Source organism: Helianthus annuus, chromosome 2 (genome assembly GCF_002127325.2).
Source record: "Helianthus annuus cultivar XRQ/B chromosome 2, HanXRQr2.0-SUNRISE, whole genome shotgun sequence".
In the NCBI taxonomy this organism is placed as follows: domain Eukaryota; kingdom Viridiplantae; phylum Streptophyta; class Magnoliopsida; order Asterales; family Asteraceae; genus Helianthus; species Helianthus annuus.
The window spans coordinates 122,792,600-122,812,587 of record NC_035434.2 but is presented as its reverse complement, the minus strand read 5'-3'; the positions used below and the strand labels follow the sequence as shown (position 1 = coordinate 122,812,587).

Genomic DNA, 19,988 nt, shown 5'->3' with positions numbered 1-19,988 from the left:
CCCCCTATCACCCACCACAAAAAAAATAAATAAATAAATTGTCGGGGGTGGGGGTAGGTTTAGGTTTTAGGTTCTTAGACACTTGTTACTCTATAATGACTTCTTACACTTCATTTTTAGTACCCTTTATAGAATAACTTAACACATATAAGTATAAGGTGGATTCGTGTGGCTTGTATCAAAAGTGTTCATGATGTTAAACCCGTTAAATGTCATGTCAAAATTTGAAAATAACAATATTAGAAATTTCAAAATTGTACTGTTTTCCTCTCTGACATTTTCGAACGTGTCATTTCAGTTCAAAAAACTAACCACAGACAATAAAAAATTATAACTCAATTAGCTCAAGGACATAAATGAAACTTAAAATCTAGGGAAGTAAATGATACTTAACTCCTATATATTTTTTTTTAATTTTTTAAACTAATTATTATTATTGTTGTTGTTGTTGTTGTTGACTTACTCCCCTTTTATACATCATCACCACATCTGCTACCACCCACCACCGCCACCTTCATCTTATCCTCCCCAATCTATCCAGCTTTCTTCGTCTCTCCCCCCTAACACTCAATCATCACCGCAACACATACATGCAGGGTCTAACACCGCACACCGCCACCTGCCGCCTGAAAACCATTTATCAGATCTGTTGCAGGCTCCAAGTGTGTTGGAAAAACATAAACCTGTATGAAATTTGAGTATTGATTCATTTGTTTCTATGGCGGTAGTGGTTGTTTAGACGGCTATTAAGGATTTCACACGGTGAATAGATATGGTCGGCCTTAGTGTTTTGATGTTTCAAAGCATATTTTTAATAGGTGGTGGATGTTGGTTGTTAGAGCTTGTGGTTGTCTGGTGATGGTGGCGGTAGGGCTATAGAGAGGGGGTGAAAGAGATTGTGTGTGTAATAATAATAATAATAATAATAATAATAATAATAATAATAATAATAATAATAATAATAATAATAATAATAATAATAAACAACAACAATAATAATAAAGGCGAAGAAGAAGTTTAAAAAATATATATAAAAAACTAGGAGTTAAGTGCCATTTGCGTCTCTGGATTTTAATTACATTTACGTACCTAGATTTTAAGTGCTATTTACGCCCTTGAGCTAACTAAGTTTTGAGTTTTTCTAACTAGGGTTAATTTGTTGCACTGAAATTGCATGTTTGAAGAATGTCATGGAGGAAAATGGTATAATTTTGAAATTTGACCTGAAATGACAATAATGGACAAACCACATGTACGTAAATAACACTTAACTCTTCTAAGAGTAAATTACAAAAATCATCTTTTATGTATGTCACTTATTACAAACTATGTCCTTTGTCTTCAATAATTACAGAAAACATACCTTATGTTTACAAACCCTTACATGCTATTTCCTTTAGCCATAACTCAGTTAATTTTCATTGTTAAGTCTGATCAATTGAACACCACATGAGGGTATCTTGGTCATTTTACCCTAAATATTAAAATAAATAATCATAAAAAATAAAAATAAAAAATATATTAAACATCTTTTAAAAATTATAAATATACAACCATAATCTCTCTCTATATATCACATTTCTATCTCTCTCTATAACTTCCCTACCACCACCACCTACTCCCAGAGTCTCCCACCATCTCCCCTACCATAACCACGGTCACCACCATCCACCTGCCACCTACCACAACCATCACCCCACCAGAGTTCGAAATAGAGTTCATCATCATCAGATTTGGGGTTTCGATTTGGTTTTGGGTTTCTTATCGCTTGAGTTTTATCGCACAACGTACCTACACCATTAACATCACCACCATTCAAACCCAAACCATTCAAAGAACAACCATTAAAACTCCAACAATACTGCCATTAAACCCATCGCCGCTGCCATTACCCCAACCCTAACCATCTCTGCGCTTCTGGATAACCGAGGACAGCGGCCAAGATCTCTGATGACGGCAACCTTTTATCATAAAACATTCAAACCTACTAAAATCATAAAACACAAAAAATTAATCAATTATATATTACAAATCAATCTCCTCACAAGCCTACCTACAGTATCACAATACCTACACATATATCTGTCAAAAACTTATCCAAAATCATTCTACAAACATTAATGAAATCAGATACCTTGATCAGCAGCATCAATTGATGTATGAGAGTAACCGAACTCCGATCCGGAGACTGCCAGTGAAGCAAAGCAGTTGTCTTCAAACGTCTCTGCGGCGGCATTCGGAGCCCTAGAGAACGTTAAACACGGAAAACGACGGAGAATCGAGCGGTTTTGGAACGATGGAGAAGAGAGAGAAGCAGGTGTGAGAGAAACGAAAACCCTAGGATTTTTGGTGGAGATGGAGAGTGTAGGTGATGGAGAGAGGATCGACATCGGCTAAGATCTCCGACGACAGTGGTTGAGGTGACAGTGGTGGTGGGTTGGGAGAGAAAGAAGTTGTCTAGAGAGAAAGAGTGAGATAGAAGTAAGAAAGTAAGAGAGAGAAAGAAGTATATCAGTATTTTATTAATTAAAATTTTAATAAATAGGTAAAAAGACTAAAATACCCTTTGTGTTATCTAATTTAACCAAAAAAATAACTGAGTTAGGATTAAAGGACGTAACATGCAAGGGTTTGCAAACATTGAGTACGTTTTCTGTAATTATTGAATACAAATGACACAGTTTACAATAAGTGACATACATAAATGACGATTTTTGTAATTTACTCCTCTTCTAATAATATATATTTAGTTTAAACCTTTAAGAAAATTTCTTAGGCGTTTAGGACTGTCTATATAAGATTTTATGTAGATATAAAGCACGATAATAAAGAAATTCTTTTCAATTTGGTTTGTGGTCTCTCCTATTCTTGTTTTCCCCTTGCCTTTTGAATAAAAGATAATATCGTTTTGATTTTGTCATGCTACCTACGAACTTTTAAATAAAAAACTGATCTCGTTTTCTTAGAAACGACACAACCCTAGTTATAAACCGTTTTGACTTTTGACCTATTTACATACAGACCCCTTGACTAATTAAAAATACAAATATGACTCTAAATATGACTTTCTAATAATGGCAAAAAAAGACCCTGTATATTTAGTTTAAACCTTTAAGAAATATTTCTTACGCGTTTAGAACAACTGTCTTATGCAATTTGCATTGTTGTCCATCTAATGTCAATAGTTTAAACATTTGAGAAAGATTTCTTACGCGTTTAGGACAATTGTCTTATGCAATTTGACTTGTCAATCTAACGTCAGGTTTTCCATATATAGAAAGAGCGCCAATGATCTTTAGATCAACTGGTGGAGGACTTGCATTTCTCTTGAAAGATGCAGGTTCGGCTCCCACTTGGTGCAGAGTGAGGCACTGGTGGACAATGATAGGAGACCCGTGGAAACCTGGGTTGGATCCTTGAGCCAAACGGGTTTTACCGTTAATTTCATTGTCGTGCCTATGGGCGGGTAGGTTACCGGGTTTTCCCCGGAATTGGTGGTGGACTCGGGTTACTCTCGGAGTACTCCGTTTGTCCAGTGGGTGCCCTGAGAGTGCTCGGGATTGAGTTTGTTGGCCGTTCAAAAAAAAAAAAAAAAAAAAAAGCGCCACATAACTTCAAATGCATCATTTCCTTAAGCAAAACAAATCACGGTTTTCCCATATCACATTGGTCTATAAAAGAGTTCGTTAACTCTTAGATTTGCTGCCAATGACCTCTAGCTCAACTGGTAGGAGGATTTGAGTTCTACTGTGAAGACTCAAGTTCAATTCTCATTTGATGCAAAAAAGAGTGAGACTGATAGGCAATGATAGGAGACCCAGGGAAACCTGGGTTCGGTCCTTGAGCCAAACGAGTTTTACCGGTAATTTCACCGTCGTGCCTACGAGTGGGTGGGTTACTGGGTTTTCCCCGGAAGTGCCAGTGGATGACTTGGGTTACTCTCAGAGTACTCCGTTTGTCCAGTGGATGCCCCGAGAGTGTTCGGAATTGATTTGTTGGCCGCTAAAAATAAAAAATAAAAAACTCTTAGATTTGCTCCTTATTAGTAGCATGTGTCTAAAAATACATTTTCATTGGTCTATAAAAGAGTTCGTTAAACTCTTAGATTTGCTCCGTATTAGTAACATGTGTCTAAAAATACATTAACATCTAGTCTGTTTATACATCCTTCAAAAAGAAACCACAACCGCAATTCAATTGTTGTTCGGTAACAAACTTCTCACTTCAATAGACCTTAGCAGTTTACATGTATCCTGATAATTAAAAAAAATAAAAATAAAAAAAAAACATAATTTGAATTGATTATGTGACAACTATTAACTTGCACAAATCATCTCATTGACCTAATAATAATCATTTGAACCTCCCTCTTGAACTAGGTGTACAGATTCAAACTCGTAGTCTGTACAGTTTCAAGGGTCAATTGACCAGCCAAAACTTCACTCACATCACCAGAATCTCCATGGATCCTTGTATGGTGGAACATAGCTTTCAGTCGCCGGAAGAAGCCTAAAAGAAGCTACAGTTTTCTCCAGTACCGGCCCCATCTGTTCAACAAACTACAAGTTAGATCCTCAACTAAAAGACAGCGTTTAGTTAAAACACGACCCAACACAACAAACCAGTTAAGTTTGTTGAAACTTGTGAAACAACTTCCACACACACGCTCTTGGTTACATAAAAAGTTATCGTTATGAGCCATCACACCACATATATGATCAATAGAAGACATGTTTATAAAAGAATTACCATGTCCCATTGCTTGTTGAGTGTCGAAGCGTTTAAAGAGTACAAAAATCCTACAAACAAGAATTTCAGTCTGTTAGCAAAAGGAGTGTGCAACTTGTGGTTTGCGAATTTGGCATACCTAGATTCTTCGATGTAAACAAATCATCGTTCTTGTGAAAATGCGAATGAAAAGTACATCGTATAAATATGAGAGATTTTGAATTTATTTTTTTAATGTAGATAGTTTAAGAAGGATTGTTCTTCGCACTTGTGTCCAATATCGTTCATTTTTTATAATATATTCTTTTTCAAGAACAATGGTCTATTTGCAATAAAAAAATAATAAATTAAAAACTAAATTAAAAAAAAACGGAAAAATTATAAGTTTTGTCCTTTATCTTAATACCACTTATCAGGCGGTGTCCTTTTTAACGAATTTTGACAAGTTTTGCCCTTTACAAGGAATTTTGTTGCACGTTTTGTCCTTTCGGCTTAACTCAGTTAGATTTTCTTGTTAAATCTTGTCACCCAAGGGTATTTTAGTCTTTTTACCTATTTATTTACTATTATTTTAAAGAATAAAACAAAATATTTTAAGGTTGACTCTTGAAATAAATTGGTAAAAAGACTAAAATACCCTTGGGTGACAAGATTTAACAAGAAAATCTATCTGGGTTAAGCCTAAAGGCCAAAACGTGCAACAAAATTCCTTGTAAAGGGCAAAACTTGTCAAAATGCGTTAAAAAGGACACCGCCTGATAAGTGGTATTAAGATAAAGGACAAAACTTGTAATTTTTCCTTAAAAAACAAGCTATGATGGTAAGCTAAACCAATCAATATAAAGTAGAATCAAACCATCACGTTCAACAGATGCAGCGAGATAATGCCGAAAGATATTCGAGTCTGACACCTGCATTATTTATATTACTTTAGTATATTTTTAAGGTAGAGCTAATTTTTAAGAGAACAAGAGAAACGTACAGTTTTTGTAGGCGATTTTCGAACTAGGTATTCATAGTACCAATACGGTTCACCATCGATCTATGTTACAAAAAAGAGCCCGAAGTGAGTAGATAGTGATATGGAAACAAATAGCATAGCTCTTTAACTTCAAAACTAAATAATAAAACGAGCAATATTGACGAACAAAAACGGGTTAATTTGGACTTTTCTGTTACTTGGTTTGTTTGCGAAGACAAAAAAAAGATATAAAATTGGGTTAAACCTTAAAAAGTGTTTCAGTAGGTGCACAAATCGGTTAATTTCGCTAACTGGTTCGGTTAACCGGTTTAGGCGGTTATCTTCAAATTTTTGCTTTAACCAGTTATTACTTTAACTGGTTCGGTTAATAACCGGTTATTTTCGGTTAATTAACCGGTTATTTTCAACTTTTTTTTTTCATTTTTTCGGTTTTTTCTCAGTTAACCGGTACATCGGGTAAAAATAACAGGTTATTTCTTAAAAAATCCCTCATAGGTTGGTAACCTACGGTTAAAAATAACCACTAGTCGGTTACTCCTCGATCGGTTATTAACCATTATAGTTTCGGTTAATAACCGGTTATTTTGTGCACCGTTGGGCTGACCCGTTTAACACTTTTTCCCGATTTCTTTTAATATTATGGTTATTAAATTTTTAAATATGATTACGAAATTTGAACTATTGAAATTATAATCTAACCCTTTAAAATAAAAACAAATTTAGCAGAGACTGTAAGCATATAATGCTTTAGATCTTATCTTTTTGGTGATACGAACTATATCTTTTTGTGGCTAAAAAAATTGAAATCTTCACTTAATATATTGGTTGTGAAGGAACTTCAAAAGAAAGTTTAGCGGGTCAGCCAACCCGTTTGACCCGTTAGCCAACCAGCCCATTTTTCAACCTCTTCTAAACTAGTTCTTAATGTAAACTTTGGGAACTCACTTCCGAAGTGTGAGCATCAAGTACTGAACTTTCCGCCATGCGTTGACTTGACGTAACTCTCTGTACAAGATTAAAACGTGATTGTCAAGAAAGAACACGGAATCATTAATTATCTTAAAATATGATTTATAATTTGAAAAAGTTACCAAGGCAGACTTGTCGGATAAAACGGAATCAGCAACATCCTTTGCGGTCCATGTACTCTTGTCGGTTGTCTTTAAGAATGTTGGATTCGGGGGGCCTATCTGAAAGCACAAAACAATAGTAATTAATAGGAATGAAATTTTGAAAAAGAATTTGTTAAGTTGACTTTCTGCGAGTCAAAGTTGGTCCGCATACCGTAATAGATAGGATGAGGTTGTCGATGAAATCAACACGTTCCGATACAATCCGTAGCCGTGCATTAGCTGTGTCACGATGAAGATATTTCTTTGAGCTTATATACACATGTTCTCATTTAGATTTTTATACACACACTAGAGGGGGCAAGTTTGACAACCAGTTATGAGTTATGAATGGGTCAATGCGGGTCATATTTTAGCTCCAAACCATGTATATTATATATACAATCGTGTATATTATATATACTACAATTATCATTATTAACTTGGGTGAATCGTGATTTGGGTTTTCTCTTTTTTTTTTGTCTTTTTTGTCCTTTTGCTTTTTTTTTCTTTTTGTATTTTTTATATTTATACCCCTCAACTTTCAACATTAACACTTACAACCCGTTAATCTTCTAAAGACTTTTTAATCGAGTGTTACGTGTTTATTTTTATGTTCATGTGGGTATAAATTCAAGTTGACTTACATTTCGACGTAAACTTTCCCTGAAAATGAGTCGGGTCAAATATAATATAATCTTATGCTTATTATTATGTACGTTTTCGGTTGGTCTACGGTTGGTCTACGTTTTGATGTAATTTTTTTTCTCCGCAAATGAGTCGAGTCAAATATAATACGTTTTCGTGCTTATTTTTATGTACGTTTTCAGTTGGCCTACGTTTTGACGTAATTTTTTTTTCGGACGCCACGGCAACGCGCAGGGCAATTTACTAGTCATAAGACATTAGCTAGAAACATAACAGGTCAAAGTCAAACACAGGTGTATCCATTTCAACCCAAACAAAAGCACCAATTCGGGCAACTTTAATACACCCACATATAACTATCATGGTTCCATTTCAGAAAAAAAAAAAAGCAAGCTACTAACTTACGGGATAGAGGTGCTGCAGATGAATAGCGTTCGGGTTTTCTTGACTCCACCCTTCAGAAAGATGGAAAACATTATTATAACAAATTCAGAAATAATCAAATAATGCAGTGTTAACTTATATCTAGTGATAATTATATAATTTCATATTTTAGAGGCATTACAAGTCAATGGTACACCATTTCTAAATATAAACTGATGCGACTGATACTGGTTCACGCATGGCTATATTTATCTTCAAGTGCGGTATTTTCGATATTTGATAAATAGTCAACCATTTTACTCAAACTATGTACCAAGTCAAATGAAATATCAGACTCAAATGCTCTTCCTCCATCCATTTCTTGCAATGTTCAATTTTGCATACTTTAAGAAAAATGTTTGACTATTTGTTGACAGTAAAGTCAACACAATGGAAAACTTTCTAGACCCAAATGGATGCCACTGATTTAGATTCATAAAAGGAAAGATTACAAGTTTTGTCCTTTATCTTAATACCACTTATCAGGCGGTGTCCTTTTTAACGCATTTTGACAAGTTTTGCCCTTTACAAGGAATTTTGTTGCACGTTTTGGCCTTTAGGCTTAACCCAGTTAGATTTTCTTGTTAAATCTTGTCACCCAAGGGTATTTTAGTCTTTTTACCAATTTATTTCAAGAGTCAACCTTAAAATACTTTGTTTTATTCTTTTAAATAATATTAAATAAATGGGTAAAAAGACTAAAATACCCTTGGGTGACAAGATTTAACAAGAAAATCTAACTGAGTTAAGCCTAAAGGACAAAACGTGCAACAGAATTCCTTGTAAAGGGCAAAACTTGTCAAAATTCGTTAAAAAGGACACCGTCTGATAAGTGGTATTAAGATAAAGGACAAAACTTGTAATTTTTCCTAAAAAAACAACAAGCAAGTAAATCGCGGTATGAATATAAAATGCAAACCATTTGAAGGTAAATTTCTTGGAAGGCATTTCCAATGGAATCAGAAATGAGTAAGCATTTAGCTCATCAACTATAGGAGCCATTTTAAGATCTTCATCAACTATTGGAGCCACTTTAAGATCTTCATCAGCACTTGATCCTGTAAATTACAATTAAACAAAAAAAAAATCCATGAAATTTCCAACATCCATATAACAACTTAAACAATAAGCAATTCAATGTTTGACTTTTAATGAGTCAAATGGCTACTGCTAAAATACAATTTGCCACAAAGCTTTCAGCTTTCTTAGGGAAAGAAAGAAATTACACCACAGAATGAATATATTCATACCAAAAAAAAAAGATAAAAAATTCCAATAAAAATTTAAATTTTAAAGGGTCGTATTTATACCTTCAATTGGGAACATTGTAGCAATGGTAGTAGCAAGCCCAAATAGAACTGTATCCCTTCTGGAAACCCCATTTTGGAATATGGGTTCTGAGGCTTTGCAACAATAAACCACAAATTTATTGCTAGATTTATATATCTTTTGATTTGATGAAGAACTTGCTTTAGCTTGGTCCCTAAGAATAAACACATATTGGTTAAGAAAGACAGATGACATAATATATACATACGTGGGTGTGTGTGTAGAGAGAGAGAGAGAGAGAGAGAGAATACCTGAAGAGGGGAAGCTTGGGATGGTTGGATATGGCGCGAGAATGTGAGGGAGAGAGTACAGTTTCCATAGCTCATCCACTCCGGTCCGTAAAATGTGAAAACAGGGTGATCTAATGGATAGAAAAAGAATATACCTTTTCTAGTCCTTGTAGTTTGGATTCGTTACATTCAACGCCCAGTTACACTTTGTATTTTTTCAAAATTTCATTCTTTTTCGGGAAATTACGAAAATGTCAGTTTACCAAAACTATTTTCAGATTTGTCACTCTCATGCGTCTTTTGAGGGACTCATCCGGCTTGGATGCGTTCATATGCAGACACTTTAAACACTTAATAAAAATTGGACACGTGGCGTTTTGAAGATGGGCCCACACACATTAAAAGTGGGATGCGTCTATATTTTTTATCTCTCCCCTCTCTCTTCTCTTTCTCTCTCCTCACTCTCTCTTCTCTTTCTCTCTCTGATCTAGACTCTCTCTAACCTGCAACCACCCCCCACCCAGTTACCGCCACCCTGTTGATATAGCTTTGATACCACCTAAATACATCTAAAAGAATCATGAATTAGCAATTGGAGTTTGGCTTGTTTTTACATAAATATACCTTTGTACAAATATATGTGTTCCATCATCATTGTAGTATCGTTATTATCCAAAACAAAAGTTTCGAATTGTTGAAATCCGATGTTGTTAATTAATATGGGATCTGGGTTTTCTTCATTTCTTGGTATCTGCAGCACACCGGTGGGTCCTCCGGTGATGGGTCTGGGTGATTTACCGAAGAGTGTTGTGGGCCCAGTTCTCGGATACTTGAACCCGAAACAAATCTGCAAGGTCGCAACGCTTAATCAAGCTTTTTGGGCTGCTTCAGATATGTCGCAACAGATCTGCAGGATACTTGAACCCGCAACAGATTTGCAGGCGATGTTATTTTGGGTTGTGGTTGTTGTTGTTTCGGGTTTTTGTTGTTTTTATGTTGCCGACAGATTTGTGATTCGATCTATGGTGCCGAAGGCGACGGTGGTTGGTGGAGGTGATGGTGGTAGTGGTGGTGGTTGGTGGTGGTGGTGATGGAGGTGGTTGTGGTGGTAGGAGGCAAGCAGCAGGAGGTCATGGTGGTAGGAGGTTGTGGTGGCGGCGACAAGATGTGGTGGGGTGATGTTATTGGTGGTGTTTTAGGGTGGGGAGAGAGGAGGTGGTGAGGCTTTAAAGTGCTGCAGGTTAGAGAGAGTCTAAGTCAGAGAGAGAGAGGATAGAGAAAGAGAAGAGAGAGAAAAAATATAGACGCATCCCACTTCTAATGTGTTTGGGCCCATCTGTAAAACTCCACGTGTCCAATTTTTTTTATGCAAAACTCCACGTGTCCAATTTTTTTTATTGAGTGTTTAAATTGTCTGCATATGGACGCATCCAAGCCAGATGAGTCCCTCCAAAGATGCATGAGGGTGACAAATCTGAAAATAGTTTTGGTCAACTTAAATTTTCGTAATTTCCCCGTCTTTTTATGTATTTTTTTTTTCTTTTACTTTTAGTTTTTTTCCCATCTTTATTTTATAATTTCTAAATATTTATTTTTTAACAATTATTTTGTTTACAAAATATATTTTTTGATTGTTTATTTTTTTTGTTTGATTAAGTTATGGGCAAGGATAAATCGAAAACCCAAGAAACTCAACATCTACTATTGATTTAAGTGATTAAGGGTTGTGATCATTTTAGCTATATGTCTGAAATTACTTTTATTTTAATAATAACCAAAAGTACATAGAAGGGTGATGTGCGTGTAGTGTAATATATTTTTAGATATATTTTTAAGCCCTTTTTACACTTTTAGCCAAGTTTTAAATTTATAAAACACGATATTTACTAACACTAAACACACATATGGGCAAGTGCACCCATCGTGGACGTAGTATAGTGTTGGTAAGATACCGAGGTCGTCCAAGGACACAAGAGCTTTTAATACCGGTTTATCCTCAACGTCTAATCAAATCAAAAAGTTAGAAAAATATTTTAAACTAAGAAAAATAAAAGCTAACTAAATGCTGAAAAATAAAATAAAATAAAAACAGATAGACAAGATGAATCACTTGGATCCGACAAGTGTATTAGTATAACCTTTGATTATTTTCGCACTTTTGCACTTGTTTAAGAGATTATCTTAGTTATTGTAGTAGGCCCCTTTTTCGGAGGTGACGTTACCCTCAACCCAGTAGTTTGAGTCAGCAAGGATACAATCCTAAAGGGTTGGATTATTGGAAGATAATGAATTAAGTTATTAATGCAAATTATGGTAGGCCCCGCTTTTGGCGGTGACGTTACCCTCGGCTAAGTAGTCTGAGTCAGCAGGGATACAGTCCTAAATAGCCGGGTTATAGTATTAATAGTAGTTAGCTTATGAGGGGGTCAAAGAGTTTGGATCCCCGCCATCCAATACCTATGGGCATTGAAGGAGATCCTACTAAATTTGACCCAGGTCCCAAGCAGGACCTCTAAACGCTGAACAAGGGCAAGACCTTTACCAAACCGTTCCCTTAACCCCCGACCAGGTAGCCAACATACCTCCATATAGACCGTGGAGATATGAATGGTGAAAATCTTTTATTTTATATAGACAGTAAAATAATGCCAAGACACCACGGACAAACGATAAGGAAAGATCACCTTCAACATAAGTAACTAGTTATTAAAGTCATTAATACAAAACCAAATAAAAAGTGCAAAAGATTAAAAATAAAAAGTATTATACTAAACACTTGTCTTCACCAAGTGATGTAAGAGACTTAGGCAAACATGGCCTTGATTGTCAAGAACTCTTACGATCAATCTTGGATCCCGAGACGACTCACACACTCTATGATGGACAATGGATGATGGTGGTGGATGATGGTGTTATGGTGGTGGTGGGTGGTGGATGAAGTGTGAGAGAGGTGGTGTGCCAAGGGATGAGAGAGAATGAAGCCAAGCTCCTCTATTTATAGGCTGAACAGAACGCTGGGCACGGCCCCGTGTTCGCTGAACACGGCCCCGTGCCCGTCTGACATTCTCTCTCTTCATTAATTGTAATTGCGAATTACAATTAATGCGCCTGCTGTACTTTCAACACGCCCCCGTGTCCGCTGGGCACGGCCCCGTGGTGAGCAATGGAAGCTTCTACTGGTTTGTCTTTTCTGCTGCTTCCTGGGCACGCCCCCGTGTTCGCTGGACACGGGGCGTGTTCAGACTCTGTTCTCTTCTCTTTGTCTTGGGAGGTGCCGTTGAGGGTCCGGGCAGTTCACTTTTGTTCCTTTTCTTGTATTTATGGTAGATTTAGTAGTCTTTTTGCTTCTTTTGTGATTTTGAGCTCATTTCATCCTGAAAATACAAAAGGAAGACAAAAACACTCTTTTTCCAACATTAGTACTTAAAAAGGGTTAGTTTTATGCCTTAATTGATGTGTTTTATATGTTGCATTTTACACACATCAAATACCCCCACACTTGAACTTTTGCTTGTCCTCAAGCAAAACTCTTTTAATGTGGCTTACACTCCCAAATGGAATAGGTAGAAGAGAAGTTTTTCAACTTGTCCTAGAGTGTCGGGAATCCAAGGTTTGTATAGGTTTTATTTTTACCTTATTTACAATCTTATTCGTCATGGTTTATTTTGAACTTTTCATAAGATAAACTACTTAATTTGGCATAGCATGCCTTATTAAAATTCCATTTATATACAAGTTCACATACCTCACGGGAGATCACTCAATCACTCGGCCGAAGGTGTATATTTAAGTGAATCGCTCGAGAGCGGCACGGATTTACATTTTCCATATGCTTGCCAAGCGATCAATCCTCCTCCTTTTTAACTTTTACCTTTGTAAATATCAAGAGGTCTTTTTGGGGTGAAGGCTTGGGTTTAAAGGTGGGTGGTTGGTTAGTGGTTAGTAAAAAGGGCGAAAATCGTAACAAATGTCGGTTTTCGTAAAATACCTTATTTTTGGTGACATTTATTTTTGAAGTATTTCTCAAACAAGCTTTTTGTAGCTTTATGTTTGTTTTTAACTTCATCAAAATTTTTTTTTTTTTTTTTCGTCGTCACGTAAAGGGTATGTTTATGAAAAACCGAGTATGTTACTAAAATAAAGGTGAAAAAAAATGAAAAAGGTTTTTGGTGGGTAAAAAAAATTGTTTTGGGGGTAATGAAATGAAAGGTTTAGGCTCAAAGGGGTTTTCTAGGGGGATTTTGGGTAGGTAAAAAAAATTGAAAAATAATGGTTTTGAAAGAAAAATAGTTAGTCCTAATGCCTCCATCATTTACTTACTTGGGTTTAAGTTGGTAAGGACCGGGAATGTATCGTCGTGGCAAGTTCTAGATTTGTAAAGACCGAGCGGCTATTCACACAAGAAACGAAAAATGAGCATTTAATCTAAATATGTGTATTTTTATGCTCAATAAAGGCTCAAAACTCACTTTTTGTGGGAATGGGTTTTTAATGTGACCAAGCATATATAATCGAATTTTAGTTAGACTTGTTATACCGTTTCATAATCTTCTTATGTTAGTTCTTTTTACCACGACGCTATCGGTTGTAAGTTTGTAAAAATATAACCCTTTTATAACTTGTTATTCCCAACTTAAACTAAGACAAGTAAATAAAAAAAATGAAAAAGTTTTTTGAAAAAATTTGGGGTGTTTAGCGGTTCCAATAGAGTTTTGTGTAAGGCTTGTTTTAGGATTTTGCAAAATTCCAAGGTTTTAGCATCCCCCCCCCACACTTAAATTACACATTGTCCTCAATGTGTCCAAAAATAGAGTTTTTGGTTGATTAGAATATGTAAAAGTGTGTTTAAAAACAAAGATTTGTGTTACTGGCACTCTGGACACGGTCCCGTGTTGACCGGGCACGGCCCCGTGGTCAAGTGCCAGTAACAAAAATTATAGAATTGAAACAGAAGCCTGGACACGGGGGCGTGTTCGCTGAACACGGCCCGTGTCCAGTTACCTGAACTGGGAGATTTCCTGCAGGGGGCTCAGCACGGGGCCGTGTTGGTTGGGCACGGCCCGTGTGGAGCCTTCTGTTTTGGAGATTTTTGTCGGTTTGTTCTGTTCTTCTGCATGGTTCCGTTTTTTCTCGTTCCCTTTTTCATCCATTACCACCATGAGTCCATAAATCATAAAAACCATCATAACATTGCTAATAGAGAGATTACATATAAAGATAAAAATTACATAGATAGTAAGCTTATGGAGTTCTAGCCCTATGTTTTATTTTAATTTTAGCAAAATTTCCAAGAATCTACTGATCCTGGTTAGACAAGGCTTTGTAGAACTCCAATTTTCCGATGCGTTTATCCTCATATGTCGGCAAGCCATTCCTCTACCTCCCTTGGAAGGAGGAAGGAAGGCTCGTTCGCATTTGTTTGAGGAGTTTCAACTTCCGCCGGGACTTCTTGTGGGATTTCCATAGGAGGTTCCGCGGGGATGTCTCCCCACCCGGTAGGGTTGTTAATACCGAGTGCTAAGTTCCAGTCTTGTTGTGGAAGGACTGGTTCCATAGGAGGTGCCACCAAAATGTTTAACCTTTGGTGCAAAAGGTTAATCTCTTGGAAGCTGCTTTCCAATCCCATTGTAAGATCGTTGATACGGTCAATGAGGACCTCCTCTACGGACGTCATTTCGTCGAGAGCCTCTCTTAGTGCTATCACGTAGTGCACAAGTGTGGCTTCAACGGAGGGTCTCCTTCCCCTTCGGCTGCACGGATGATGTCTCGCTGTTTTCACTCGCCATTCTACGAAAAATAAACCAAAAGTAGTTTATAAGACGAAACAGTTTCTGGACACGGCCCCGTGCTCACTGAGCACGGCCCCGTGTTCATCTTTCTGCAGAATTTTGGAGCAAGGAACCTTGGGTTTTCGAGTTATTTTCTGAGTTTGTGCAAGCTTTTTGACAGTAAATAACTCTAAACAATGTTACATAACATGTTTTTACCAAGATTCCATGATCAAAACCCCTTGTTTCCTACCATAAAGATTGAAAATTCAAACTTTTCATGGTAGCTCTTGAAGAAAGATGAAGAAGAAGGAAATGTCTAGAAGAGGAAAGGACAAGATGAGTTGTTGGAAACTTCTTTTAGACTTACCTAGGATTGTTTGAGAGAAGATTCCTTCAAATCTCTGTCCCCAAGTTGGTCCAAATGTGCAGGATTTTTGGCTGCATTTATAGAAAATGACAGCCTGCTGGACACGGCCCCGTGTTCGCTGAACACGGCCCCGTGTCCAGAGAAAATTCTGACACAGTTTGTCCGTATTCTGACGTCATGATCAGAAGGGAATCTTTTGATGAACACGGGGGCGTGTTGGCCGAGCACGGCCCCGTGTTGGAAAGCTGATTTATGAAGTTTTGTCTTTATTAAGGAGCTAATTCTTATCGGGTGGCTCCTGACTTGTTGGAACAACCCCATAGTGCCTAAGATACCTTAATTGTCCTATACTAAGGCGAGAACGCAAGAGGTTGTCGGTGAGGGTAATTCCTATTTTCATTCTAGGTGGACAAGTCCAACCCTTTCCCGGGCTCTCGTTAAAGAAGGTGTATGCCGAATCGCTCAGGTCTATGTATGCACCGAACGAGGTCGATGGGGAGTCCTTCACGGCACAATCGGCACAGGGACGACTATCGTCCATGTCTTGTCTAGGAAGAAAGGTATTTTCGGGAACAACGAGGTTGTCAGAATGCGGTTCCAACATTTCCTCATGGTCATCGTCTTGGGATGGATCTAAGAAATCCTTCCTAAGTTCTTTTGACCAATTTAGAAGTAGTTCTTCTAGTTGAAATAGCTCGTCAAGGAGCATATCTCCTAGAATATCCGGTTGGGCGCATTCGAGGGAGAAATAGTGTTTATTTTTACTTTCGCCCCTCTTAAGGCTACAAGGAATTGGTGGGTCTATATAGTGTGGCCTATAAGTGAGGAAGAAACATTTTAATTCCTCGTGTTCGCCTCCACATATTTGACACCACAAACCATAAGAGTGCCGAAAGTAAAAAGAATCACTATTACTCATGTTTGTATCAGAAGTTACCAACCGCCGGGATCAAACGGTTCTGTTTTCAGCAACTGAATCTTGGGCACGGGGGCGTGTTGAGTGGACACGGCCCCGTGTTCAGCCTACTGTCTGATATAAAACAGGATTGCCAGTTCCAATGATTGGGCACGGGGGCGTGTTCAGCGGGCACGGCCCCGTGCTGAGCTCTGCAGAAGCTGAAAAATCTAAAAAAAATCCTAAAAAATTAAAGAAAAATAAAAAGATGATTAGGCCGTTGATTCCTAACTTTCTTAAAATCCTTGTGTCCCCGGCAACGGCGCCAAAAACTTGATGTGCGTGTAGTGTAATATATTTTTAGATATATTTTTAAGCCCTTTTTACACTTTTAGCCAAGTTTTAAATTTATAAAACACGATATTTACTAACACTAAACACACATATGGGCAAGTGCACCCATCGTGGACGTAGTATAGTGTTGGTAAGATACCGAGGTCGTCCAAGGACACAAGAGCTTTTAATACCGGTTTATCCTCAACGTCTAATCAAATCAAAAAGTTAGAAAAATATTTTAAACTAAGAAAAATAAAAGCTAACTAAATGCTGAAAAATAAAATAAAATAAAAACAGATAGACAAGATGAATCACTTGGATCCGACAAGTGTATTAGTATAACCTTTGATTATTTTCGCACTTTTGCACTTGTTTAAGAGATTATCTTAGTTATTGTAGTAGGCCCCTTTTTCGGAGGTGACGTTACCCTCAACCCAGTAGTTTGAGTCAGCAAGGATACAATCCTAAAGGGTTGGATTATTGGAAGATAATGAATTAAGTTATTAATGCAAATTATGGTAGGCCCCGCTTTTGGCGGTGACGTTACCCTCGGCTAAGTAGTCTGAGTCAGCAGGGATACAGTCCTAAATAGCCGGGTTATAGTATTAATAGTAGTTAGCTTATGAGGGGGTCAAAGAGTTTGGATCCCCGCCATCCAATACCTATGGGCATTGAAGGAGATCCTACTAAATTTGACCCAGGTCCCAAGCAGGACCTCTAAACGCTGAACAAGGGCAAGACCTTTACCAAACCGTTCCCTTAACCCCCGACCAGGTAGCCAACATACCTCCATATAGACCGTGGAGATATGAATGGTGAAAATCTTTTATTTTATATAGACAGTAAAATAATGCCAAGACACCACGGACAAACGATAAGGAAAGATCACCTTCAACATAAGTAACTAGTTATTAAAGTCATTAATACAAAACCAAATAAAAAGTGCAAAAGATTAAAAATAAAAAGTATTATACTAAACACTTGTCTTCACCAAGTGATGTAAGAGACTTAGGCAAACATGGCCTTGATTGTCAAGAACTCTTACGATCAATCTTGGATCCCGAGACGACTCACACACTCTATGATGGACAATGGATGATGGTGGTGGATGATGGTGTTATGGTGGTGGTGGGTGGTGGATGAAGTGTGAGAGAGGTGGTGTGCCAAGGGATGAGAGAGAATGAAGCCAAGCTCCTCTATTTATAGGCTGAACAGAACGCTGGGCACGGCCCCGTGTTCGCTGAACACGGCCCCGTGCCCGTCTGACATTCTCTCTCTTCATTAATTGTAATTGCGAATTACAATTAATGCGCCTGCTGTACTTTCAACACGCCCCCGTGTCCGCTGGGCACGGCCCCGTGGTGAGCAATGGAAGCTTCTACTGGTTTGTCTTTTCTGCTGCTTCCTGGGCACGCCCCCGTGTTCGCTGGACACGGGGCGTGTTCAGACTCTGTTCTCTTCTCTTTGTCTTGGGAGGTGCCGTTGAGGGTCCGGGCAGTTCACTTTTGTTCCTTTTCTTGTATTTATGGTAGATTTAGTAGTCTTTTTGCTTCTTTTGTGATTTTGAGCTCATTTCATCCTGAAAATACAAAAGGAAGACAAAAACACTCTTTTTCCAACATTAGTACTTAAAAAGGGTTAGTTTTATGCCTTAATTGATGTGTTTTATATGTTGCATTTTACACACATCAAAGGGCAATATTGGAATGAAAACAAATATCAGATCTCTCTCTCTCTCTCTCTATTTCATTATCCCTATGCAACCCTTCAAAACAAATACCAGATCTCTCTCTCTCTCTCTCTCTTTTCAAAATTCAAACACGCTTCAACAAATCATACCAAACGATTTGGTGTCTTCTAGTTTTTCCACTTAAATGACTTGCCAAACTAAAAAGGTATTACGAAATAGATTTATATACATTTTTTTAAGAATGACAAAAAATGTATTCAATCATCCATTGAAACTACCAGATCCAAAAGTGCTCTAATTTTTGGTGAGTGGGAAAGATGCTCCAGACCCAAAAAGATGCTCCGAACCCAAAGATAATCCAGATCTAAAAGATGCTCCGGAAAGATGCTACCAGATCCATCTGACGGGATACTAACTCCATGTCTCCATTGTCGCGTTCTACTAAGATCTATGACTTACAACAATATCTAAAAGCACTTGCATCTTGAAAATTTCAAGAATCTTGCCGGAGATTTAGAGTGGTGAGGCAGTGCATGGTGGTGGGTTTGATGCAGTCTTTGAGAAGAAATGTTCAAGCTTTGAGAATGATGGGGATTTTGTTTGTTTCTTCTGGTTTCATCAAGCTTTTACCTTTTTGTGAATTGTGATGATGGTGAGTACTGAATAGTGTATTATTATTTTTTAAACCTAACCCTTTTTGTACAACTTTTACTCCATATTGTACAACATCACAAGTCGGTTATTGAGTTGGGGAAAAAGGATTTATTTTGTATTCATGTTTCTTGATTTCATGCTATTTGTTTACTAAGATTTTCAAGAATTTAGAACCCTTATATAATATTCATTTTGACATGAGTTAACTCTTGATTGGGAAAAAAGTGTTTTTTTTTGTTATAATCACGTATCTTGATTTTAAACTATTTGTTCACTGGTATTTTTAAGAATTTAGAATCCCCTTTGACTTGTATTATATATTCAAGTACTGTTTATTTAGTTTAATTAAAAATTATTTTATCCACTTGAGACATGTGCTTTTAAGTTTATATTTTAATTAATATAATCTTGAATTTTTAATATTGAAGGAGTGTATTGTTGGAGATTAAAAAATTATTTAGAGATGTGAATAATGTGCTCTATGACTGAACTGATTCACCTTCTTCATACTATTGATTGTTTAACATTAATTGTATTAACACAATAACTAATGATATGAAAAAGTGTTATATTAAACAAAAACATATTTTATCGTGTAAACATTGATACGATACTAGATTAACCGTATGTTACATTAACATATTACTCAAGATGTGAAAAAGTGTTACATGAACAAAACATAATTTATCGTGTAACAATATTTGAGTAAAAAGTTATCGCTTATTACATGAATATTGTTAGAAAGGGTTTGTGTAACAAAAAAATGCGTAACATGTTAAAAATGTAAAGCAGCAACTTGTTACATTATTATTGTTAAAAAAATGTA

General features: G+C 36.9%; 1 protein-coding gene across 1 annotated transcript; it reads right to left on the bottom strand.

The window, feature by feature from the left end:
- Positions 1-4,138: 4,138 nt before the first annotated feature.
- On the bottom strand, positions 4,139-9,578 carry LOC110921758 (psbP domain-containing protein 5, chloroplastic). Its single transcript, XM_022166111.2, has 11 exons — positions 9,471-9,578; positions 9,201-9,373; positions 8,810-8,948; positions 7,873-7,922; positions 6,995-7,062; positions 6,802-6,900; positions 6,656-6,715; positions 5,711-5,770; positions 5,585-5,639; positions 4,750-4,799; positions 4,139-4,547 (listed from the first exon to the last, which is right to left on the bottom strand). Exons 1-11 carry the CDS (start codon positions 9,536-9,538, stop codon positions 4,449-4,451), a joined length of 921 nt encoding a protein of 306 aa, XP_022021803.1. The 5' UTR covers positions 9,539-9,578; the 3' UTR covers positions 4,139-4,448.
- Between the last annotated feature and the right edge of the window lie 10,410 nt (positions 9,579-19,988).

Coding starts and splice junctions, on each gene's coding strand:
- LOC110921758 (XM_022166111.2), bottom strand. CDS start 9,538: ATGGAAACTGTACTCTCTCCCTCACATTCTCGCGCCATATCCAACCAT. Junction 5,771..6,655: donor TTGATGCTCACACTTCGGAA/GTGAGTTCCCAA, acceptor TTTGTAACATAG/ATCGATGGTGAACCGTATTG. Junction 4,800..5,584: donor TGCATCTGTTGAACGTGATG/GTTTGATTCTAC, acceptor TCTTGTTTGTAG/GATTTTTGTACTCTTTAAAC.